Source organism: Chenopodium album, chromosome 1, assembly GCF_948465745.1.
Source record: "Chenopodium album chromosome 1, dcCheAlbu1.1, whole genome shotgun sequence".
NCBI lineage: Eukaryota > Viridiplantae > Streptophyta > Magnoliopsida > Caryophyllales > Amaranthaceae > Chenopodium > Chenopodium album.
Genome location: NC_137834.1, coordinates 87685218 through 87711043, shown reverse-complemented (window position 1 = coordinate 87711043; position 25826 = coordinate 87685218). Strand labels below are relative to the sequence as shown.

Genomic DNA, 25826 nt, shown 5'->3' with positions numbered 1-25826 from the left:
ATGAAGAATATGAACTATCATCTTTTCCCAATTTATTGAGCATAGTTTCGTTGAAAATATTGACATTTATTCCATAATCAATAATACGTATAATAATCCCATTTAAAGGTTGATATTTGATTAATTGATTTATATTATAAGTTGTGTTAGTCATAGAACTTACAGCAATGACGGTGATGAAAATGAATCACAAAAAGTCAAGTCCAAGTCCATGGTAATTCTACCTCCGTTTCTTATTACTTGTAACAAAAGAATTATCCCGTCTCAGAAATAATACCCCTCCCTTGCAAACAATAAAATACGGAGGTATTACTACTTTTCTACAGAACATGTTTGATTTAAGACCACATCTGAAGAATATTAATGGTAATTTGAATGAGTTCAGAATAAAGCATAAAAAAAGCGGGCTTTTAAGGTTCTAGGCCCAATTTCAAAGATGAAGAAAATTCTACCTATAGTAAGGGTAACGTACACCTTTTTTCACTTAAAGATACAAAATTAGGATACCCTTCTCACAAGGGTAACATATGCTTTTATAAGCATAGTGAATGAACTTCACAAATTAGTTGATTTATACAATAGTACATGAATAAGAATAACTGCGGATTCTACCCAACGCCATACCCATACATATACCCAGAGCCAAAGTTTACACAATAAAAAAGGAGCTAAAATATACGTTAACCTAGCAACAACGATGACAGTATCTCACCCATAGTCTTCTCAGGCATACCGTTGTCAACCACCATCGTCCCAGATTCCAAAACAGCAGCATCCAAAACTAACTTCCGTTTTGCAATCTCATATACATCCTCATCTACGGTACCTTTTGTCACCAATCTGCAGAAGCAGAAAAATTATCTAATTTAGCCTCTCGACAGGACAGTTGATAGTATCTGATCATTTAATAAAATAATAATATACCTGTATATAGTAACAGGCTTTGTTTGGCCAATACGATGGCATCGATCCTCTGCTTGTCGGTCAATTTGAGGGTTGAAATCCATATCGTGTATAATGACAGTATCTGCTCCAGTGAGGTTCAAACCCTGACCTCCAGCTCTGGTGGAGAGCAAGCATGCAAATATTGAAGCATCATTATTGAAAGTATCTACTATGGTTTGTCTCTCTGTCACCTGCGTACTGCCAGTACAAACTAGTTTTAGCACACAAAAAACTGTGCTAGTTGGAATGAATGTAACATGATAAGGGTACAGAAAATGAGAGCAGCTGTTCTAGATCCTTAGGGGGAAAAAAAGCCCTGCAATAACTCACACATTTAACATACAAAACAGATAAACTGGCCTTTTACCTTCCATCAAGGCGTCTAAATGAAACCCCAATCACATCCAACGCCCACTCCAAGATATCAAGCATTGACGTCCACTGGCTAAATATGAGAACACGATGACCATCTTGTTTTAGGGAGGGAAGAAGTCTAGCCAATGCCTGTATAAACAAATATAAATTCTTTTATACATGAGCATTTTGTCTTTCCTAATTACCACACGAACTTTATATTTTGTCAACAAGACTTCCATTTACTAGCAATGTAGCAAAGTTTAAGAGATTAAAGGGTGTTCATGGTAGTTTTCAGTAACCTGATATCTCACTTACTATCACATCCACTCTCATCATTTAATATCCATTCATAGTGTTTTTTTCCCAATTCAGCTTCCTTAACTTCTAAAGTTCATATAGCAGGGGATGGTTCAGAAATTACCTGGCATTTTGCAGACTTTATAACCTGATCCTCTGGAAGGATTCCCTTCACATCCTCAATACCATAGCTAACTAGAAGCTGCAATCCAAAAGTTGATACACTTCATGACAGGAAGTAAGAACAAATTTTCTCAGCCTCGTTAACTGAGCAGATATATTCCATGCATTGTATAGCATAACTGATTTATATGATGTTTTGCAAAACCTAAAAAGATAAAGTGATGCTAGCCTCTAGCTAATTAACAAAAAATTAGTATAGTAATAACTAACCAGGTGCTGCTGCAGGCCTTTAGCTATCCATATGCCATAAATATTAAAAAAAAAAAAAAGGAACAAAAAATTCCTTGTAGAGGTAGGGTATAACTGTAGCTAGATAAACTAAAATACCGATTTTTATGAGATTATTTTGAATAAAAGGACCTTTCTAATATGCAACACCTAAACTCTCTTTTTTTTTATTTACTACACAAGAACAAAAGATGCATATGCATAGAACTTCCATCCGCCTAGTTTCCCCCCATCCCCTGGCCAAATTAAATTGAAAGCATGTATTACCCGATGAATAGAGAAGTCGCTGTAACTCTTCATTTCGTCTATTACTCTGTCCAGTGTACATTCATGACCAAACACGCCCTTGGGATACAACTTCTTGGCAAACCGCACAATATCACCATCATTGTAGATACGCCTCACTAGCAAAGGATGATTTGCAATCTGCAAACCATATAAAGAGTATAATTCTTCAATCATAAAACTCATTTGGTGTAAATGAATCATCTTGTGGAGTTGTGGGATTAGAAATGAGGGGTTAGGATAAGAATTTTTTAAAGTGAGAATGAAAGGTGTCCCTGTAATAAATTGGAAACCAAATGTACTTAATAAGAGTAAGTGAAATTAATAATTAAGAAAAATTTTTGGAATGAAAGTTTTTCCCCTCTCGTCCCCTCTCTTGAACATGTAAGAGTCAACTTGCAACAAACATGGGTTTCATAGGAATTAACCCCTCATTTTAATACCCATCCTCTCATTCCTAGAAGCCGTAAGGAAAATGTGGCATACAAAATCAGTAAGCAGCAAGCACTAACGGAAAATATAGTAAAAAAGACATGATCTGCAGCAGAACGCACCTTACGAAACTGCACAAAGTAATTTGAAATCTGACGGCGAGGAAGAACTTGAGCAACATTTTTTGAATTAATGTCAGAGCCCTTGGGCATGCGAGCTTGAGACACTGCACGATACTCTTGAATTGCTTCTTTATAAGCATCATCATGATCTTTATCCATGGATACAAACTCAACCTGCATTATCATTAATTCAAAATCCCAAATGATTAATTTACAACTGATGACGAATAACCTGAGTTAGTAGATGATGATGATGATACCTCCATTTCATAATTATACATTAAATGGTACTGTTAGCTTTGTGTCATAAAAGTACTTGTATAATTTTTGTTCAGGTTTTATCATATTAAGAGATTATAAGCCAAAGTTGGAGGGATCATGAGAAACCTTTTAAATATTCACAACCAAAGGCCTCAACAACACTATTAAGCAGTGCAAAAAATTGGCTCGTAACTTACACGTTGTTCTTTAGCTACAAGTTGCTGCATTACATCAGATTTCAAGCGCCTCAAGATAAATGGACCTAGTATAGACTTCATACGAGCAATCAGATCATAATCATCAGCACTAAGTAGCTTTTTCAAATCAACATTTTCTGTAGCAAACAGATCAGGCAGCATGAACTCCAATAACGACCACAGCTCCTGCAGCAGCAAAGAGCCACAAAAGGAAGCTATCGTCAGCCATATTAGCACAAGATTAAAAAAAATTAGGGAAATTCTCTTTGGTAGACCTCTAATAATAAACATTCTCAGTGGTAAAATGCAAAAAAAGTTAATATCCTTGGTAAACTATGTTTTAAAAAGTTTAGCCAATGGTAACATTTAGCAAGATAATTAGCATTTTAAGCATAACTATGGTTAACCATGGTTAAGAACCACCTCCCCACCACCCCCCCACCGCCACCTCTATCCCTCCTCTGCACGCAGCCCCCCTCCCCCACCGCCTGAAACCGCCGGCGTCCCTTTCCCCCTAACCAACCGGCGCACAACCTCCTCCCCTACCGCCGACTTCATCCCCCCTCCCCTTTCCCCTACCCTTGACACCACCAGCCCCCACCCACACCCTTTCCCGAAACCCTAAATCCCCATTGGCGACACCTTTTGCTTCAACAAACATCAAATTAATTTCAATTACCTGTAATTCACATAATTTCTTATTCAATTGTGAGGAATTAGGGTTTTGATTACCAGAAATTCAGAAATTTAGTTCGATTTTTTCATCGTTTTCAACGGCGGTGAGGTGCGAGAAAGGAGAGAAGATGGGGAAGGGTGGTCGAAGGGGTTAAGTACTTGGGGTGTCGGGGTGGGGGTTGGGTAATCGGGGTTGGGTGTCGGGGTTGGGTACTTGGGGTGTCAGGGTAGGGGATAAAGGTTGCCGGCAGGAATGGGAAAGTTGGGGAATAGGGGCTGGGGGAGGGGAGCTGCGACCAGAGTAGGGGGAGGGGGAGAGGGAATGGTGGCAAGATGGTGGGGAAGGTGGTGGCAGGGTGGTGATTTTAATTTTTTATTTTTTTAATTAATTTTAGAATGGGGGTATTTTAGGCATCACAACTTTTTTTTTTTACTTAGAATGGTTAACCATGGTTAAGAAATGCCTAATTACATTGATTAAGGTTACCATTGACAAAACTTTTTAAAACATAGTTTACCAAGGATATTAACTTTTTTTGCATTTTACCACTGAGAATGTTTATTATTAGAGGTCTACCAAAGAGAATTTCCCAAAAAATTAATATACAAGTACTTTTTTGTATATATATATTAATTTACCAATGTAAGTACATTTCTTTTTTCTTTTTTTCTTTTTTTTTTTTTTTGTCAATACAGCTTAAGAGATATTTTCAGTTAAAAGCTAAATTCATCCTCAAATAGCAAAAGCAACCATAAATATGATACAAAGGGAGTTCTGAATCTTCTGATTGTGAAACAGAGAGTAAAAGCAAGTGCTTTAACAGTGGCACGAGCCAGCCTAGTTATTGAACACTGACAGAAAATACTGCAGAGAAGGTTCAATGTTTCTAGCACAGGTGTATTGTGGATGACGTTGAGGCACACTATTGAAAGTCTTTGCAGTTGCTTTTAGGCTTAAAAGTACAAAATAAAATTCTAGTGCGAAAGTTAATCCTCTAGCTGCACCTCAGATAGGGCCAAAGAGACAGAAATCAAATCCAAATTTACAAACACATGCATATGCCAAATAGATACACCAGAAAATTATTCCCAAGAAAATTATGCCAAAAAATACGCTATTAGATTTACATTAACACCTACATGTTTCTGGAGCAGGTTATTTTAGTTGGAAACAAGGTTTAGTCCAACACGAAATTACTACAAAGAACCTTCTACAATGCAGTTGAGCAACCAAACAGAGAACAAACAACAGTCTACTAGTCTCAGAACTTCAAAAATATAGTGCATACATTGTCAAAATCTCTTTACCCCTAACTGTTTGTACATGTTCACTATTTTTTTCCAGTATTAAGAAGTGTGATTAATGAGTGGATTCAAACAGCAGCATGATTGAATAATGGCACATCAGAAAAAAAAAACATGCATTTTTAACCAAAGAGCACAATATAATGGGGCAACCTAAAATAAATGTGAGCTCACTTTCTAACAGAGCACCATTTCAAAAAGCAAGGGTAAAGAGAATGTCGAGCAGGCCTAGAAAAGTAGCAATCCAAATTGTTGGGCAGAAATTTCTAGTGCATGGAACAAAGACGAGTACAGAAATTAACTATCCTAAAGATATGCAGAATGATAAACATAAATATTAATTATTTAGTATAAGATTTCTACGAATAACCATCATTTAATTAACTAATCTACCCAACAAGGATAATGAATAGATTAAATTTTCAATAAATTATCAAAGGTAGGGTCATAAAGTTAGTCATTCATAAAGTAAAATGGTGACTCACATACAATGAAGTATCATTTGGGTCTATGACGCTAATTTTGAATTCACTCACTTATATATTCTAATCATCTGATAGCTATTTCATCGATCTTATTCATTTTATCTGTTTCCTTGAGAATATCTTCTATGCAAACACTTCATTGCCTAATATAACTAGATATTGGAATCTTTTATTTCCCAAAAATTCAGAGTTCTTCCCTGTGCCTCTGCAACCCAGCATACTCTATGAAAGGCAAGCAAAATGAGAAAGAAGAGGAGTATTAAGCAGCTGCTTCCAATTAATAGAAGAACCCTATTCGACTATCCCCATAGAGCTTGTTGACCCTAATGCTAGCAATCTGTGTGTTTATTTGGTTGATCACTTTTCTCATGTATTTTGATTTCCTAGGAATGACAAAATGTTGTATTGTAGAACATAGGAAGTTCAATTTCATAGAACCTACATAAGTAAATTCAGCATCCTATGAAGAGTGAATACCCATGCTTTTAGCCAACTAATAACTCCACCTTCTACTGCCTAAGAATTACTACTTCCCATGTCTTTGATGTTGACCACACAAGGATATATTTTGAAATGTATAAAGATAACTGAAAGCTATCACCAGTACCATACATGTAAATCATTTTGTAGTGGAGTTCCGGTGAGCATCAAACGCTGTTTTGCATTTTTTGCAACTGACATCAAATTCTTCCATCTGTAGCTGTTTTTATCTTTCAGCGCATGAGCCTCATCCATCAACACACAGCTCCATTTCCAACGCTTCAGAATTTTACGGTCATCTTTCTGTTGTGCGCTAATGCCACGACAAGCATCATAATCAGAATACATGCATGTAACAGAAATGAAAACATTGTACAAAAGATAATTCACAAAACCTGTGCCGTTCAAATAGGGAGTAGCAGACAAGGAGCACATTAAATGGAGGTGGCGATCCAGCCTTGGCCAATGAGTTTAGCTCTTTAGCATAAGCTGCTCTACCAGCTCCATGGAATTGTAACACAGAAAACGTTGGACACCACTTGGTAAGCTCTCTTTCCCAATTCTCCAAGACAGAAGCTGGACATACAACTAAATGTGGGCCCGGATCGTTTTGCAAGTGGTTCAGCAGCATCAAATATGTTATAGCCTGAAATAATGAGGCACAAAAGTTACATACAAATTAAGGATACTAATGTATATAATAGGACATTTGGGGAATTTTTTTTTTTAAAAAAAAATATGACTGATGATTGTACCTGAACAGTCTTCCCCAAACCCATCTCGTCAGCCAATATAGCTGCACATCAAAATAAGCAATTAAAGGCAATGATTTAGTTAGAAACAAGATAACAAGATTTTCTCAACATCAATTATTACAAGATTCTATGTTACATGAACTTTGGTACAACATACAAGTGTACCCCATGAGTCTATTTGTAAGTACGTCGTGTCAGTGTGTGAACCACATTCTTAGTAAATATAACATAAACCTTTACAGTTCAACCCATTTCTGTTATCGGTAATTAAGTTATCACAATTAAATTTATGTTTGTATTCTTTGATATGTTCCTTAAATTATGTGCCAAGATGCTATGTTGCAAGTATTTAGAAAAAAAAAGTATTTTCAGGATACATTTGCAGCCTATCATCACTTTATTTTACTCATCAAATCATTCCATCTTTAAGATTTTTTTATCATCAAAAAGTGATCAGTTCATCTTCATATATTCCCTTTTAACAGCATCCCAAATTATCTTACCCTCATTATTTTTCTTTTCTTAAATTTTTTTTTATTATTTCTCCAAAACAAAAAAAAAAAAAAATGGGAGGGAAGATCTAATATTGGAGCCAGTTAATCCTTTCTGAAATTAAAGATCATGATGGGAGATCAACCATTGGAAAAATTAAATCTTTTTTCTACTCACAAGATCAAGATGTGCCCTAAAAATAGTGGCCAATGTGGTAAATATGATATTGGCACTAATTGATCCTCTCTACTCAAAAGATCAATGTGGCCCCAAAATAGTGAGGTTAAAAATGTTCTTATTCAAATTCACCATTTTAAGATTATTGTCTTTTATTAGCCACTTTTTCCCCCCTAGTATTCAAATGTATAGTAGTGATAATGTGAGGGGGTAAGAAAGTGTGATCAAACTTTACCCAATTACTAACGAATCCAGAAATTTAGTAAATGCATCTTATTCTGGTGCAATCTGATGGATTTTAGAATCTAGTAGTAGTATATGCATTTGAAGGGCTAGACCAAATTTTGCACTCATGTGTAAAAGAGTTTGTGAATAAGGGACATGAATATGAGGAAGAGAGATTAAACTATGGATCTTTGACATTTCAAGTGATATGTAGCATGTTTTTTTTTTGTTTGGTTTTATATATATATATATATATATATATATATATATATATATATATATATATATATATATATATATATATATAGTGTGTGTGTGTGTAGCACAATTCTTTAAAATTAAGAGGTAATATGACTTGTAAAAATAATTCTTTGGTTTTTTCAATGACAATAAATCATAATTGCATAAATATTAGGAAAAATTGAAAAGAATAATCCCACCTTTCGCCCATCTGCTCAAAATAATCCTACCTTTTCGAATTCCAGAAATAATCCCACCTTGTAACCCCATCTTCCCAAAATGAACCTTTTTCATTTAATGACCGGTTGTTTGAATTGGTAACCTGTTTTAAAAGGTAATTTGACACGTGTCACCTTTTAATTGGGTTTTAAAAAAATTAAAGAATTTTAAAAAAAAAAAAAAAAACCCTCTTCTTCTTCCTTCCCCTGCCACTCTGCCAGAGCTCCTTTCCCTCGCCGGACCAGCCACCGCCGACCAGCCAGACCCAGCTGTCCGCCAGAACGACCAGACCCAGCCGGCCAGCCGCCCTCCTTGATTCCCTCCCACCAAATTCACCAATCACCACCAAATCGTTTCTCCGGTACGGTCTCTCCAAACCAACCACCACTGAACCCACACCCACCAAATCGCCACCAATCACAACCCCTCTTAACTCCCGGGATACGCCCAGCCACACCAACGCAACAACCCCACAACACCACCTTCAAATCATTTGTTGCCGCATTAATCAACCACCGCACCACCTACAAATTCGCCCAACATACCCCATAACAACCACCAGTCCACCACTGCACTAACTCCGCAATTACCCCAACTCAGCCACCGTGATGTCGCAGCTCCATAAATCGCAGCCACAAGCTCCAATTCAACCCATAACGCTGCCACAAGCTCCAATTCAGCGATTGAGGTGGGGTTTCGGGTTGTATTAGCGGTGGTTAGGAAGGGTTGAGATGGTTTTCGGGGAGAGAGAGAAAGGGGGAAGGAGGGTTTCGCCGGTATTTGTGGGGCAGGGGTGCCGACGGCTAGGGTTAAGTTGTCGCCGATGGGGGGACTGGCGGTGCCAATGGTGGGGTGGGGCTGGGTTACGGTGTTAGGGGATTTTTTCTTTTTTTTCCTTTTTCCTTTGTTTATTATTTGAACAAAAAAAAAAAAAAAAAAATTACTTGTTGAAACGGTTGTAGGTAAAAAGGTTCATTTTGGGAAGATGGGGTTACAAGGTGGGATTATTTCTGGAATTCGAAAAGGTGGGATTATTTTGAGCAGATGGGCGAAAGGTGGGATTATTCTTTTCAATTTTTCCTAAATATTATCCTAATTCATTGTTCTTTCAGCAATGCATCAACAATGATTTTATAGTTAACATATCTATAAAGTTGATATCATACTTCATGCTACGACCTATGTATAAAAAGGAGCACCTAGAAGTCCTAGATGCAAGGTGATATGCAGACAAACTCTAAGAATTCTGGAATGCAGTCTACAGCTTTTAAATCATCAGGGGATATTAAAAACACATATGCATGAATTAACTCATAAAGTAACCTGATGCATAAGAAACATTTCTTACCTCCACCTATCTTTTTTCGGTTCAGCAACAAAAGAAAGTTGACCCCAACAAGCTGATATGGTTTAAGAAGTGGCTGAAAGTCTGAATTTTCTGCTCCACACGCTGCATTAATAACATCCTGACATAGCAGGCAGAGGGAAAGATAGAAGGGAGCAGAATGAGAAACAGAGAAAGCGTAAAGAAATTAAGATAAGTGATTTCAAAACATGCTTTTGCTGAATATGCACTCAAAGAAGTGAAATGAATCATCTCATCCAAAAGTAGTTTAATACTTCACACTAGGCCTTACATAGCGAAAAACAAATGGTGCCTCTTGAGCCTATAAAAACAGCTTCCCTTTTATACTGTTTTCACAACCCACAATCCACAAATCATACTAGTATTGCCCCTAGGATAGAATAATTTACTTTTATAACAAGCATCTGAAAAAATTCTAGATTCAGCTTAAAGAACTAGTAAAATACATAGAAGTGATAGAGCTATTACAATACTTTCCTCATCTTGGTGAAGAAAATTTCCTTTGAAATAATTTTCAGACTAAGATAGGGAAGTCTTTGCAAATTTGGATCCACAAGGGATTCTTGGCAGAATATTGGCGTTCTAGTTGAGTAGAATTTTGCTATTTTCCCAATAATGAGTATCTAAATTGATCAAATAGGGAATAGAGAATACATTTACACTGAGAGATATGTGCAATTCAAGTATTTAACTCTCAAAAATTCCTTATGCCATAACCACCCTTACTAGTTACTACCCCACACCATCATCTAGATTTCAGCAATTATGCCGTAACCTACATTTGCAAATACTGTAGTGATCAATTATGTCTTGTCTCATCGCCCTAAATATTGGTAGTAGCCGAACATGTATACAGCACACATAACTACCAGAAGCCCAACAAAAACGTAAAACTAAAATGAGTGAAGTAGTGAACTATTAAATGTTAGGAAACTATAATCCCAGTGATATATCATATACCTGGTTCATTAAAGCTAATACTAATCAATTAGATGCAAAAAAACAATGATTTCCACTATTGTTGCTCAGAATTTCACTGATTTCACTCATATTGAAACAAGCTTTTCTTCCAATATTGTTTAAACTTTACCTTGCATACCAAAATATCTCTTTCCTTTGTTTATCGAGTCACCTTTTTTTGTTCACTAAGAACCATGCTTTACATAGAATGAGGCAATTATAGCTAATAATCCTCCATTATGTGCAAAAACAGCATTTTTATACAAATATCACACAATACAACTTATTGTAATCGAAACAAAAACCCTAAACTCGGCGACAAAGTCCAATGCAACCACAATCGGCTAAAAACAACAAGAATTCACATTCACTTTCAACACAAATGTATTTACACAATCCTCCCAAATACAAAATTGAGTAAATTAGCTAAAACAATTTGAACTAGCATTGGCCTCTAAATTAATACCAACAAACAACTTAATTATATAAAACTAAGCCCTAAAAAATCATAAAATCATGAAAAACAACTAACCTGACTAACAATTTTGGCAGAAGAAGCATCAACTTCAGCATAACGCTCACATTCAACCTTAGAAGAACCATACAAATCCTTCCTTAATTCCGCCGAAATCTTCGCACACTTCTGCAACGCTCTCCCAACCACATCCTCCTCCTCCTTCTCCAAAACATCATCATCGTCTTCGTCATCATCAGTATCCGACAACGACACCATTTCCTCCTCTTCTTCTTCATCCTCGGACTTCACCTCCACCACTTCCTGCAACTCATCATCATCATCAGCAACCTCATCTTCATCCTCATCCTCATCATCATCAACCACAAACCGCCTTCCACGGCTGAAACCACGGCTGCGAACTCGTGTGTCGGCGTCGTGATCCTCCAAATCATCGTCGTCGATGTCGTGGTCCTCCAAATCGTCGTCGTCGTCGTCTTCCTCCGGCGGCGGCGCGTAGTCTTCGTCACCGTCGTCGGTGAGGTCGATCGGAGCTGATCGAGAGGAGAAGGAGAAGGATTCAATGGGAGGAGGAGGAGATTTGGAGGTTGAAGAAGAAGAATTGAGGACTTTTGAGGGTTTGAAGGAGTGATTCTCCCATTCATCGTCGGAGATTTCGTCGAAAACTCGCTTCATTGTGTTTGGAAAAGTGTCGGAAAATTGGGGAGTGAGAGGAAGAAGAAGCGCCAAATAGAGGGGAATATTTTGGCAAAGGGGGGGAAATGGGAAAGGGGGCTGTAGAGTGGAGTGAGAGGGATTTGGGGAGGAGAGAGAAAATGAAATTGGGAATTTGGGACTTTTTGCGGGATTCTCTCGTTCTTGAGTTTTGGGCCCGGTTAACCCGTGCTCATAGCCCGTTTTTGATGAGATCATTATCCTAAACTATGATGCAACTGCATGTCTGCATCAGCAATTTAGCATCAGTGAGTAAAAGGGTAAAACCGTCGTAAAATCAAATTATGTATACATCCCAATTCCGTTCCTAGAACAATTTAACCATTGTAAAATCAATTTATGAATACATCACAATTCCGTCTTAGTACATTTTAATTTTTAGGTTTTGCGTTAAGTACCTACTTTTTTTAATTGTTAGTGATTTATACTAGATGCATGATTCAAAAGTAACGCAACACTTTTCTTAGATGTGTAATGGCAATATCACTCAAATAGGTTTGCATTGGTCAAACCTCGACCCTCATAGTTACTCCGTATATACAAGCAATTTACTTGAAATTGAGGAGAAAGGGAAAGGAGATCTCAACCCTTACAAGGAAGGGGACCTCAACCCTCGTAGTTATTTTGGTCCGCTATTCACAAGCCATTCCTCACCAGTATGTACCTGAAGCAAGGAGGATTGCACCTTGTGACCGCAAGGTTTCACTTTTTAATTATTTAAATTTGGGATCAAAGTGATTTTGCTTGTTCAAAACAAATTTGACTAATTATTTTTTATTATAGTTCTTTAAAAAAAACACCTATATCACCAAAGTAATAATAATAATAACAATAATAATAATATCAATAATAAGGAGAGAGACAGAAAAGGAAAAAGGAATTCAATAAGCACTTGCAAAGCAGGACTTATGGATTAAAAGTGTTTGTGCTTCCATGGGTGAAACCGGAATATAAAGGACTTATGGATTAAAAGAGCTAAAGCAGGACACAAAGAGCTGTCTGTAATTTGACAGATACCATTCTATGAGCTGTTGGCATTAAGTATATACATATGGACTACATAACAATAATTACTCCTTCCTATCATACTTGTTGTACAAACAATATGACAAAACAAAAGGCGGAGCAAACTGCAAGATAACTGATTCAGTCAAAAGTCTGCTTGAGCTCTCAGCCATATACTTAATATATATACCGAGAGAGCAACATATCAATCTTACTCCCAAGTAACAGATATCATGGAGTTTGAAAGCCCTGATTCTTCAAAGGTTAAATTACTATCATATTCCAGAGATTTTGCTGCTCCAAGGACTCCATGTGTCAACCGTAATGGCCTTGTCTCGGCCTCTCCAAGCTGGGATCTGCAGAACGACCACAACAACTGCAGAACAAAGAAGTCAGCAAATTCAATCAAAACATGGTACAAGGGGAAAAAATAGGAGGAAGAGGTGAGACAGAGCCAAAATCTAACCTGTATAGGGTCAGTGCGCAGAAAGTTCCTCTGAACTCTTCGTCCATCAGGGAGACGAAATCCAACACGGCAAAGCAGGTTTCTATCTCCCTTTGGTTCTTCAGGAAGAGGGGGATACACAGGAATCTTTGTAGAGCATTTAGCTTCCTCCTTGTTGGCAGTGACTGCATCTTTGTCTTCAGAAGCAATTTCATCCGGATGATTCATGTTCTCCATTGATGCAGCAAGAGCTCGTTGCAATTCCTCTTCATCTACGGTGGTCTCACCTGCAGAACATAAAACCCCTTAATTTCAAGACTTTCAAAACAAATACATAGTACATAACTTAAAATGAGAAGGATTGATGTACAACAATTTTTCTCTGTATATGCATTTTTTTCCCCCAAACTAGTAATATTTCAAAATTCTGGAAAAATGGGAATAAAAACATTACATTAAAAAAAAATATGCACATCTTCTTTGAGTACAGAAAATATGCACATCCAGTTCAAAAAATATGCATATAAAATGCTACTATTTTAAGGAACTTATCAGATGACCCTAAATCTATAGATATATACAGAAACATAATCCTTTTTGGTTCATCAGTTGCAAAAGCAATCATATGAAGTGCTGGTGATTGTTGTCGTAAAAACAAAGATACATTCACTCATCCCATTTCTACGTAACCAGAGAAATTACACACAACAAACTCTGGTTTGGTTTAACAAACCAAAAATTATAACGAAACATGTGAAAACTCAGTATACAGGTTAGTCCATCCAATCAAGAAGGTCCAAGCACAACATAGCCTTTATCCAACAGAAAAGAGGTCTGGACAGGAAGGATATTTACATGCGCAGATCTATAAATGTTACCCTACACATGTTTATTAGCAACTAATCCTCAATTATTTCCATTGGTCATAAAATTTACTGGTCGCACAGATAATAAGAAAAATACAAGAGAGGAGAGAGGGGGGGGGGGGAGTTTTGACGTGGTGAGTGTGTAAGAGGAAAAGTGCAAACAAAAAAATTTAAAAAAAAAAAAAATGGTGCGGTGCAAAAAAAAAAAGATGGAAAAGGCAAAAGAGAATGGGTGGAAGTGTAAATATTATGAAGTGACGACAAGAGAGTAAAATGTGTTGCAAAAATAGCATAAAACGGTTAAGAACTTCTAGAAATGGACCAAAAAGGCAAAAACACAGTAATCAACTCTGAAAGTGTCAGGGATGAAATGATGAATGGAAATATGGAACTGTAATAGTCTTAATTAGATGATACCAGGTAAAAAGAAAGCATAAGGGAAGAAAAAAAAGTAGAAAATCTAAGATACCCTGGACTTTCTGAGCAGGAACATTAGAACTTTCTCTTGGCCGCTTATGAGAGAGTGAGGAATGATGGTTATGTGGCCCGCTATCCATGAAAGGCAGTAGATCCTGCAAATTGATAATATTATCAGCCAAAATTGCAAAGGGAAGCCAGTTAAATTCCATCAAGTGATTCCAAGAGGTAACTTATCTTCGGTATTATGGTAAATTAAATTATCAAATGCAAAGCCCATACCTCCAGTAATCGGTCAGGATGTACCATACCAGACCATGAACGCATTTTTTGTCCTGTTATGGGGTCAATGACAAGAATAACTGGAACAGATTCGATTTTGTAGTAATTACACACCTTCTTGCCCTCACTTGTATCATCATAAACCTGCATTAAGATAAATCAAATAAATTCTAACTGCACATTAAAAGTTTAAAACAGAACACACCTTATTGTCAGCATACAAGAGGAACATGAGAGTATAAATAGGACGAGAAAAAACACAGGATAGTTACCTGCCAAAAGATAAAATTGGTTTTGATAGTTTGGGCTACAGCTTCATTTGCCCAGGTGTCTCTGTTGAGCTATTAAACGCATTACAACCAATTAGATATCACAAATATGTCAAATAAAAATTCTAAAAAATATCTATTGGAGAGAGAGATTGAGAGTTGTGGCACCAACCATATGTGAGCTAAATTCTGTAGGGGATTGTAAATTAGCCACGAGCCACTGGTCCGAAGCAGCAGCGGTAAGTTTTGCCTGCAGTTTTCCATTACATTCAATATGATGACACAGCATATATGATGCAAATGAGTCATTCAAAAGAAATACTTGGCAAAAACAGCTTAAAAATTACAGATCAAACTCAGTCATAAAAGAGGGGCAAGGCCCCAAAAAATCAGAGATGAAGAAAATAATAAATATGAAACATCGCACTGAAACATTAACTAAATAATCAGCTTAGTGCATGTCTAGCTTATCAACAAAATTTGCATCATAAAGATTCATAGCCAACCCTCGGATATTTGCCACATGATTAAATCATCAACTTGATCATAATGATGTCGAAGATAGATAAGAGAGTAGGTCGCTGGCCAGAAGAATCACAAAGCCCAAAGTCTCCCATGTCCCTATTTTATTCATAAAGCAGAGCAAGCTTCAATCATGCATTGCAAAGACAAGGTCATGCTCAAAAATCAATGTAGGAACTAGAAAGTATAAGGTCCCTGAGAGATGGCAGAGTTCAGCTGAAATAAGTTGTGGAGAGTGTGGACAGTGAATGATTGGGTAAATTGAGGTTAGAGAGGGGAAAAAAAGGACTTGAGGCTAGAGCTAAGGATGTAAGGAGCAAGATGATACAGGTGAACAATTATCCTCTTTTCCTTACAAAAAACCCCAAAGAAGGAAATGAAAGTACTTCAAAGCAATAAAATTATAACAGAAACAAACCTTCTCAAAAGGACCCTGGGTCATTAAAGCAAAAGGAGGCCGAAACATAGCAGCAAGGTTATCTCGAGAGCTATCTGTTGTAGAACTACCACCTTGTTCAGCTTCCCATACAGCAGGGTGCTTCATTTCCTCCTCGAAATTGCGGAAGGCAACCACAGAACTCATTCCTGGTGGATAACCTATTCTTGAGGCTCTAGAGCAAGATATATGACAAAAACAATTAGGCACCAACAAAGAGCAAGGACATTGTGCATCTTTTTTTACAAAGCAAAAGGCATGCTTAGTAGTTTCTGCAGTACAAGAGCATTTCCCCACAATCAAAAGGCATGTTTTCATTACACATAGTAGTTTCTTTTTTACAAGCATAAAAAGCAACGCAAATTGAAATAAAATGAGAAGTACCCGTACACCACAGCATCATCATAGAGAGCCTCTCTTATCACAGGTAAAGGTGGACGCACATCATCACCGTCATTTAGTCCACTTATTTCCTTTGCTTCACCCTCATCCGATCCACTGTACCAAATCCCACAAAAGAAGATATACATTGCTATAAACTTCATACTACAAATCATTCCATTCAAAGCTGCAAATCAACTATTCCATTATACCTAGGGCTCTTGTCAGCTAATGGAGTAGCATTTTGTTCTGGGGGGATAAATGATGGAGGAGCCGCTGCACCACCTTCGTTTCCCACATAGAATAGTTGAATAGCTTCTTCAAGCCTCCAGCTTGTTGCCTGAGTCATCAAATGACAATTCCAACATAAGATAAAAGAAAATTAAGCTTTTCTTTCCGTGTGGAGCAACTACCAAACAAAATCCACTCATTGAAACATAAATAATGGAGTAAAAATAAAAATAAACGTCAAAGTGTACATTAGTAAGTCTCTTCTGTACAAGCGTAAATTCATTAAACTATAGAGTTAAGGCAATAAAGATTAAGGTTTAAGTACCATGCAACGCTTGAAAATTGAGGCCTCAAATATTCACAAAAGGTTGAATCAGATATTCAGAATTAATTCATAGAAGATTGGAGGTTTGGTGCCTTTATAGTCCAGAATAACTCTATCACACAGGATGCTAAATTAATTTCTGTTTCTCCATTGCTGATAGATAATGAAACCGTGAAACTTCCCATCAACCTACTCAAAGGAGATGTTATAATAGTCTAGAATACCTTTATCACACAGAATGAAGTCGTCTATGTTTCCCCATTACTGATGGATAAAGAAACCATAAAACTTCCCATCAACTCAGTCATACCTCCATTCTTCCATCTAAACTTAAAACTGCATCCTTCAATTAAAATAACAAAACTTCCTTTGCATGACTTCACAAAGACGATGACACCTAGCATGTATCTATGCCTCCATGGATACAAAAAGCATTTAAAAAAAAAAATCCAAAGCTTTCCGGTTTCCAATATATTCTCCCACAAAAAAATCCAATATATATTTTCGGTGAATGTGAATTATCACCGACCAACCAAAATTAAGATTAAAACAAACAAACTTTTTTACATACAAATTCGATTACTGGGTAGATAAAACAAGATACACAAATTAGTTTCCGATCAACACATTTGTAACCCACCACGATGACAATCTAGATCTACACACTAATCCAAGTTGCAAATTCGCTATCGAAAAAACATAACAAAAATTAACTGAGAGACACACTTACGATGTTCTAAATCAAAACCATCAGCTAAATTGAACTACACTACAAGCATCAAGAAATTAAAGTCTTACAAAATCACACCAAACAATTTCTTCCAGCAAAAAGTTCAAAGCAAGTTCCGCAAATCATCACACTAACCAACAGATGCAGCGCAATTTCTGAGCTACCATAGTACTAAATCAATTTTACACTTCGCACATAAAATTTACAGAATACATGATTAATAGTGCAGCGATCATCAAATCGAGCATTATAGTGAATAAACCCTAATTTATGAAATTGAAGAAGAAATGGGGGAAAATACCTGCAAGAATTGGCGGGCAGTATCGGCAGTCTGGCCAACAGCGATCTCGAGGAAATTGGAGACCATAACCTGCTTATCGGAAGCAGAGAGAATGTCCTCCATTGATTTTGAGCTTCGTTGTTAATGGCGATTGAAAATCGAAGAAATGGTTGATTGGTTTGATTACTGAGAGATTGCAAAAACTTTGATAAAAAAGAAGAGTGATGGGGAATACTTTAGGGCTTTGTTTCTGTATAATAATACGGAGTATACGAAATCGATTGCGTTTTTGGCTCGGATGACAATGGATGGTATATGGAGTTGTGTTTTTAGGTTTTTTTTCGGGTTTTATTTTTGATAAATTTTCTATAATTTTATGCATATAGAGTTGGATAAAATAAAAATTACCGGAATAATTTAAGTTGTAATTATATAATCAGCGTGTTTTTTATAATTTATGTGGTAACTATATATTCAACGTGTCGTTTAGGTAGCCACATAAAAAGTCCATGTGATCACGCACCATGTCAGCATATATTAATGCAATCAAAATGGATTGGATTATATTTGACAGCCTAATGAAAAATGATGGTGCGTGTCTGTTGACGTCAGCACGTACTTAGGGTCTGTTCACATTTACTGAACTGGGATAAAATAAATATTTTATGAGAGAAGGAAATTAAGAGCTAAACTGAACCGATTGGAGCTGAAATGAACTGAACTGGACTTATATTAAGCTGAAGTAACCAGGCCCTTAGTCAAAATGAAAATTCGTAGAGATTGGAGACTCGTTTATGAATTTAAAAATCGAGAGTAAGAACCACTAAATCGAGGAAAACTTTTTTATCAACAATGAATTAAGTAACCCTTGTAACATGAATAGGTAACATCGCGTAAATTATAATCCTCAAATATAAGATTCAATATTCCTTAAAGTTTTAAACCTTTATAACGTAAATTTGTATATATTATATTTGGTGACCGTATACTACGATATAGGTTAAGTAACATTTGTATCCCTTAGTAAGCTACCTCTAAAATGGAAAGTAATTAACTCTTATAAAACTTAGTTGGTAGCCCCTACAAAATCAATTAAAATAAAAAAGTTATGAAATTGTTAGTAACCCTTATCGCTTTTGTGATCAACTTTTAAAACCTCTTACTATAACTATACAATATTAAAATGGTCAAGATCATATCATGTGGGATGTTAAGTTTTGTATCAAAATGAACTTTCAAACTATCTACTTTTTATAATAGTTACGCATATATACTGAGCATAAGGTAGATTAGACCGTAAAAATGAAATTGGAACAACTAAAAAAGGGGAGGAAGTAGTTGGAAATGAATTCATAATGGTTAGCCAAGTCTACATTCCCACGACCCTACTCAACACCCCCCCCCCCCCAAGAACCATCAAGTATCAACCAAGTACCATAAAAGCCACTACCTACTCTAATTGGTCACCTAAAGCCACCTCATCCCCCAAACTCTACCCACAAAACCTCCAACGTATTAAAGTCTTAATCGACGGAAATCTCACTTTTTAACTTTCCTCTCAAAGCGCTAGTCAGTATTAAACTTATGTTAGGGTAGAGGTAAACAAGTTGAGTCCGTCCAACCCGAATTTAGATGGTAGGAAATCAAGCCTGCCCTCCTTACTTGATCATATTTTTAAAAAAATATGAAGAAAAAAAAAAAAAAAAATCTTCACAAGCACTTTAAATATTTGTATTTATTTATTTTTTTCTATTATGTTTTTCAACAAGGAAAATTAAATAGCATATGTGTGAATCAATTGTATTTCTTATCGACATCTGGTAATTTTATTACTACCTTGTAATAGGTAGGTATAAATAACTAAGACGACAAAAGTGAAACTCGCTATTGAATCAAACTAGAAAAGCATGGTTGGATTATAATAATCGCAATTAGACCTATATATGTTGCTTGCTTCGCCTCGAGAAGAATTAAATTGATACATGATTAAATCATAAGAGATCATTTTTTCAAACCAACAACGACAAATAAGATGGATTACTTGATCACCCATTGCCTTTTAATAGACTTAATGATGCAGAGATTGTCATCTGCATTACATGAAGTAAACTAGCAGAGCAGATTGAAAGTAATTATGACCGAAATACATCACTCAAATCCAATGTTAAATTAATATGAATCAAACCCACAAAATATCATTTCGCGCGCAGACAATGTCGATGTAAACGAATCAAAATATCTTCCACTGACTTTTAATACCTTCATTATGATACAATTGAAGTTACAGATTTTAGCACCTTCATTATGATCACTATCAACACTGAGAAACTCAGAAAACGAGCACCTATAATACCTTCCCAAATCACCAAAATCTCAACACATAACTAACAAACCGTCGACTTTCAGAATCAATTGCCGAGAAACCTAATACGCAAAGAACATTTACTACCTTCCCGATTCGCCTAAACTTCGATGCAGAACTAACCATCACCGTCGACTATCGTCTATCGGCTATACACGCTCTGCGGCCCTTCCCCTCTGGCCTCAGGGTATATATGGTACACAAAAAACCAAACCAAAACGGTAAAGTGTGGGCTACAAAAGGCAAAACAAGAAAGTATTTCATCCAAACAACAAAGCCAGTATCAATCTATTGGCCTTTTAAAGAAAAGCTTTTTAGAAGGCCAACAAAGCCGCTTCCAGCTGAAACCTTAACCAGCTTCAACTTCTCTCTCTTAATTAATCCCCAAAAACTCAAACTTACTTCTCTCTTTATCTCTCTACTCTAATCCCTCTTTCTCTCTCCTAATCCCAATTTTAATTTTGGGGAAGAAATCGCAAATCAAACCCTAATTTAGGGTTTCCGCGGTTCCCAATTTTTACCCCTGATTTATCGATCTATAGCTTAAATCGACGCTATAGAAGTTGAAATTATACAATAAATTCATGGCTACTACCGTTACTAAGGAGGCGTTGCAACCCCAGCAAGGCCCTCCTTCGTCTTCGGCGCCGGAAGATGAATCTTTGAAGAGGAATACTGATTGTGTTTATTTTTTGGCTTCTCCCTTGACCTGTAAAAAGGTATTGTTTGATTTGTTCTAAGTATGGTTTGATTGATTTTGAGTTGATTAATTTTATGTGATTTTGTGGATTTGTTTTGTGTTTGTTTGATTTCTGTTTTTTGATTTTTCGGCGGTTAAATCTTTGGGATTTGAGTGAAGTATGTTTGATTTGAAGTTGATTTTAGGGATTGCGTTTGTTATTGGGTTTGATTTGGATCCACTTTATTTCTCAATTGAACTTGTTCGGTTTTAGGGTTTCGATCTTTAAAACAATTCTTTGAATGTCGATTAATTTTGGTTATCCTCGTTGTCTAGGGTTATGATTTTAGTGTGATTTTGATTGGCTATTTTGTATAAGTTATGAAATAGAAGAGAAAGGTTTTCAATTTAATTTTTACCTAATCTGTTGGATCTTGCTTGATGCATATGTGAAATACGTTATTAATGTTTGTAAAACCAGTAGTGTTATCTGATTTGGTCGTATGCTCTTTACGAAAGTGACACGTTTTGAAGCATAGGCCTAATTAGTATGTATATAACGTCCGAGCTAATGTTATGATGTATTCTTGCCTAAGGTTTTGAAGCATAGGCGTAATTGGTTGTATGATTGGCTGAAATTGGTGGCTCTTTTGCTCTGTTTATCTGACATGCTCTCGGTATTGCTCTGTGTGTCTGCAGGGTGTTGATTGTGAGTATCGACATAGTGATTATGCTCGGATGAACCCAACAGATTGTTGGTACTGGATGAATGGGAACTGCTTGAATCCTAAATGCTCATTCAGGCATCCTGTAAGTTCTTATTCTATGTTAATGTTATGATATACTCTTGCCTAATTGCTTTGTTCACCAGACTGTACTAATACTAATCATCTTTTCCCAATTATTCAGCCTTTGGATGGTTTGGTGGGAAATCAAGTTGATGGGCCTTCTGCTCTTGTACCGCCTGGCCTACCTATGCTTTCAGCTCCTCAGAATCCAGTTAAGCAAGGAGTTCCCTGCATTTTCTTTCAGAGGGGACAGTGCTTAAAAGCCGATAGATGCCCTTACATGCATGGCCCAAGTCCTCCTAATACCAAGATTCAACAAGCTCCATCCAGCAGCACTCCTGCGCCTGGAGCTCATGCTTTCAAGAAAGCTTTTGGTAGTCTCGAAAAGTGTACACAACCCCAAATGAATTTCCAAGCAAATAAACCTAAGGTTGTTGAAACGCCACATCAAGCTAATGCATTTCCAAAAAATCAGTCCATTCGGCCGACGAATGGAGCAACTGTTGGAAAAGGCTATTTACCTCCTAGTGGTGTGACCGCCGCAGGGTCTTCTAAATATGGGGAAATAAAACCACCTTCTGTTGACAATGGAAATTCCAGAAGCAGGACTGGACGTGCACATCACGGTGGCTCATATGACGACCATTATTTTCAGAATGGTAGAGATGCTGATGACTCATTGAGGGAATCGTCTCCTGGATTTGATGTACTTGTGGATAATAAAGTCAACAAGGATGAGTTTTATCACAATGAAGATCAGTATGGGAAGATGAGAGGTCGTGACGGAAGAAATTTAAACGAGTTTGACATTGGTCGTCAGGATGATTACGGTTCAGTTGCTGATGTTGAGCCTGAAATTTATCACAATCGACGTGGCTATGATTCATTTGATCGTATGCCTGAGAAGTATGCTCGGGATCATCGTAGGGTATCATCAGAAAGATCACTTGGTGAACCTGCTCACATGGACAGGCGAGGTCCTCCATACAAGTCTGAGAGTCTTGATGTCAATCAAAATTCTGATTTGCGTCATCGTTTATCTAAGCATAGGAGGGTAAATGGCTTGAAGTCGGTAGTTAATTCTGACTACAGCCATGATGACCGTGCTGAGGATCGTGGCTACAGGAGTACTCGGAGGGACTCGCGCCGCTCACCAATACATGAGAGTTCTCGTGGCCACCGGCTTCAGGGTAGAATAAAGCTTCCTAGAAAATCTTCTCCAGTGAGTGTTAATGATATTTACTCAGAGAGAGAAAATGAAAGAGGTAGGAGCTTTGGAAGATTATCTCCAAGCAGGCAGCAAGTTTCTGTTCAACCAAGTCGTCTTCGAGATAGATTGAGTGGAATGAAACAAGATGAAAGCCGTGAGGGAAGAATGATAAAAGGTCCAATGATGAGAAAAGATACTGTTCCATCAGATGATGTCAATTTTGCCGGTCCAAAAAGCTTGTCTGAGCTAAAAGGAACCAAACATACTGATAGCAAGTCACATCAGCTGAAGAGCCAAGAACCAGTTTCAGGGGGGAAGTTAAGAGACACAGTCTTAGCCAGTTCTATTGGAACTGAGGGTAATATTGCGTTTGCTGGGCCCAAGCCATTAAGTGAGATTTTGAAGAGAAAAAGAACAGCTTCTACTGGTGGTACAAGTTCTGACGATAAAGAAGAAATCAAGGACAATGAAAATGATGTAAACTTGACGAGCAGTCCCTCAAATTGTGCTGCGGATACAAGAAAACAAGTCGCCTCTGATTCTGCTGATGAACAAGCAAAGGCCAGTAAAGTAGAGAACAAGATACTGGCAGTTGAGGCAGATGAAGAAGAAGGTGAAATTTCAAATAAGAAGATAAAGTCAAATGGTGACAGTGAATCTCCCTCACTTGACGACAATAAACAACCTGAAGCAGAAGAGGCTTTGGTTGTAGCTGATGGTGAAGAGCATGAATTTGATGAAGAGTATGATCATGGGGATGATGGGGAATATGAATATGAACAAGATGACGGAGAAGGGTATCATCTGAATGATGGTGAAACTGGTGACCTTGAAGAGGAGTTCATGGATGAAGACGATGGAGATGATTTCGCAAAGAAACTTGGTGTTTCTTTCTAAAATAGAACTCCTGCTTGATCATTGATTCTGCTTCTAGTTAAGTTTATTCAGCTCTTATCTGCTTTTTCTCCTTGTATGTTCTTCTAATTGTATTATACTGTTCTAAAGGGAAATTTTTCTATTTTATGGAGCCTTCAATAGTTCCCCTTTTTTCTGTAGACACCATTGTAACATTAGAGTTAATGAATGAAATTTTTAGTAGCTTGATTCCATTTTACAATAAGATTTGCAGTGATTTGTTGTTATGATGGTTCTAATTTGTTGAACGCCGTGGTTATTCTAGTCATTAGAAATTGATAATCAGTTATGGCAATAATAATATAGCCTCATTTAAACAGTATTTCGTTTGAGTTGTTATGTTGGCAGTACTTTGAATTCGAAAGTGGAAAGATGGTAGTGTAACGGTCATTGTTCCACAGAATAATCTTGTCTATTACTTGTACTATTTTGAGCAATGGCACTTTCATTATAATTTGCTGGATTGTGAAGATTCAACTTCCAGGCAACTTGAACTGCTGGTCTAAAACATGTTCTGCTGCTTTTCTTTGTTTCTTACCATAATAAATAATAAGCAGATATGGTATGTTTATGTTGGGCCAATTGACCATATTGGTATAAAAGTTAACACCTTTATGACAGATTGGTATAAAAGTTATTGCCGGCGACATATTGGTATAAAAATTAACATGTGGCGACATATTGGTATATAAGTCAACAAATTGCGACATTTACCCCTATTTTCTAGTCGGAGGATATGCGTATGATACACGCGCTTAATTTTAGTGCTAATAACTTTTATTTGACATTTTTTTTTTGTACTTTTCTCTACTTTTTATATTAATTTTAAAAAATTATGAAGTAAAAATCCAAAAAAAAAAAAAAAAAGTTGAAAGCCCAAAAGTGATGAGAAAGAAGCTAGGGGAAAACGAATAGGAAAGCTTGAGCAAAGGGATATAAGCTTGAATGTATTGAGGGCGTTGGTCATTGAAGCATCACAAGGGTAGATTCTTCTTTTTTTTTTTTTTTTTTATAAAAAAAAACACTCATATATATTTTTTCTTATTATATTGTTGTTACAAAGTTGTGGGTATAATACAAATGAAGTAATAATGAAAGTTAGCGTCTACTAGTAATTGGTTTTGAAATTAAATAACTAATATTGAGATCTTGTCTATTGTTTATTAGTTCTTTGGGGTTTTATCGTTTGATTGATTTATCAAAGTTATTGTATTGGAAGGGAAGAGGAAAAAATTATTATTTGGTGTAAGTATATTATGATAATAAATAAGATTGCAAAAGTAATTAAAACAAAATTTTGAAGTATACAACATGTTCTTTCATCCGAAGAAAAAATAGGGTAAATGTCACAATTTGTTAATTTATATACCAATATGTCCCCACATGTTAATTTTTATACCAATATGTCGCCGGCAATAATTTATATACCAATATGTCATAAGGGTGTTAACTTATATACCAATATGGTCTGTTTATGCCTGTTTATGTTGTCTGTTCCTATTTTTAAACAATTAAAGCAATCAAACAACATATTACTCCATTTTTCCGGATTTCTTTGTCAACTTACTAGTTTAAATCATGGAGAACGGAGTATCATCACAATAATTATATTACACCTCAGGATTTGGGAGCATAAATAACACAAAACTGAATTAATCAGTAATAACTCCCATTCAAAGTATTTATTGGTAACTTGGTATCCTGTCAAAAAAATAAAATATTTACTCGTATTTGTTTGATTCAAATGGAGTATATATTACACATTTACATGAAGTACAAAAACGTAACAATTAACTTTTTAATGTTGG

The 25826-nt window shown here is 36.5% G+C and overlaps 3 protein-coding genes across 4 annotated transcripts; 1 reads left to right on the top strand and 2 right to left on the bottom strand.

Annotated features, from left to right (window-relative positions):
* Window positions 1-484: 484 nt before the first annotated feature.
* LOC145625028 (protein CHROMATIN REMODELING 19-like) lies at window positions 485-11953 on the bottom strand. Its single transcript, XM_081678111.1, has 12 exons — window positions 11219-11953; window positions 9709-9826; window positions 7008-7048; window positions 6648-6898; window positions 6385-6565; window positions 3308-3493; window positions 2850-3023; window positions 2278-2436; window positions 1724-1801; window positions 1313-1449; window positions 925-1143; window positions 485-840 (listed from the first exon to the last, which is right to left on the bottom strand). Exons 1-12 carry the CDS (start codon window positions 11834-11836, stop codon window positions 681-683), a joined length of 2322 nt encoding a protein of 773 aa, XP_081534237.1. The 5' UTR covers window positions 11837-11953; the 3' UTR covers window positions 485-680.
* Window positions 11954-12735: 782 nt separating this feature from the next.
* On the bottom strand, window positions 12736-18344 carry LOC145625024 (plant UBX domain-containing protein 7-like). Of its 2 annotated transcripts, none has more exons than XM_081678107.1 (10): window positions 18086-18344; window positions 16711-16838; window positions 16508-16615; window positions 16100-16292; window positions 15332-15409; window positions 15163-15231; window positions 14891-15034; window positions 14661-14763; window positions 13347-13612; window positions 12736-13256 (listed from the first exon to the last, which is right to left on the bottom strand). In XM_081678107.1, exons 1-10 carry the CDS (start codon window positions 18185-18187, stop codon window positions 13092-13094), a joined length of 1356 nt encoding a protein of 451 aa, XP_081534233.1. In that variant the 5' UTR covers window positions 18188-18344; the 3' UTR covers window positions 12736-13091. The 2 variants fall into 2 exon arrangements, with proteins under 2 accessions (XP_081534233.1, XP_081534232.1); XM_081678106.1 differs by having other exon boundaries at window positions 16502-16615; window positions 18086-18343.
* Window positions 18345-20711: 2367 nt separating this feature from the next.
* LOC145561180 (zinc finger CCCH domain-containing protein 17-like) lies at window positions 20712-24223 on the top strand. Its single transcript, XM_081621833.1, has 3 exons — window positions 20712-21145; window positions 21805-21915; window positions 22015-24223. The coding sequence occupies exons 1-3, from the start codon at window positions 21011-21013 to the stop codon at window positions 23998-24000; spliced, it is 2232 nt and encodes a 743-aa protein (XP_081477959.1). The 5' UTR covers window positions 20712-21010; the 3' UTR covers window positions 24001-24223.
* The last annotated feature ends 1603 nt before the right edge of the window (window positions 24224-25826 follow it).

Bases quoted from the DNA above. Each gene is read 5' to 3' on its own strand.
- LOC145561180 (XM_081621833.1), top strand. From the start codon at position 21,011: ATGGCTACTACCGTTACTAAGGAGGCGTTGCAACCCCAGCAAGGCCCT. The intron at 21,146-21,804 runs GTATTGTTTGAT...GTGTGTCTGCAG, and splicing joins CTCCCTTGACCTGTAAAAAG to GGTGTTGATTGTGAGTATCG. The intron at 21,916-22,014 runs GTAAGTTCTTAT...CCAATTATTCAG, and splicing joins AATGCTCATTCAGGCATCCT to CCTTTGGATGGTTTGGTGGG.
- LOC145625024 (XM_081678106.1), bottom strand. From the start codon at position 18,187: ATGGAGGACATTCTCTCTGCTTCCGATAAGCAGGTTATGGTCTCCAAT. The intron at 13,613-14,660 runs GTATCTTAGATT...TATGTTCTGCAG, and splicing joins TCCTGCTCAGAAAGTCCAGG to GTGAGACCACCGTAGATGAA. The intron at 13,257-13,346 runs GTTAGATTTTGG...TTTGTTCTGCAG, and splicing joins TGCGCACTGACCCTATACAG to TTGTTGTGGTCGTTCTGCAG.
- LOC145625028 (XM_081678111.1), bottom strand. From the start codon at position 11,836: ATGAAGCGAGTTTTCGACGAAATCTCCGACGATGAATGGGAGAATCAC. The intron at 2,437-2,849 runs GTGCGTTCTGCT...TATGGTTTGCAG, and splicing joins ACTTTGTGCAGTTTCGTAAG to ATTGCAAATCATCCTTTGCT. The intron at 1,450-1,723 runs GTAATTTCTGAA...TTGTTTATACAG, and splicing joins TAAAGTCTGCAAAATGCCAG to GCATTGGCTAGACTTCTTCC.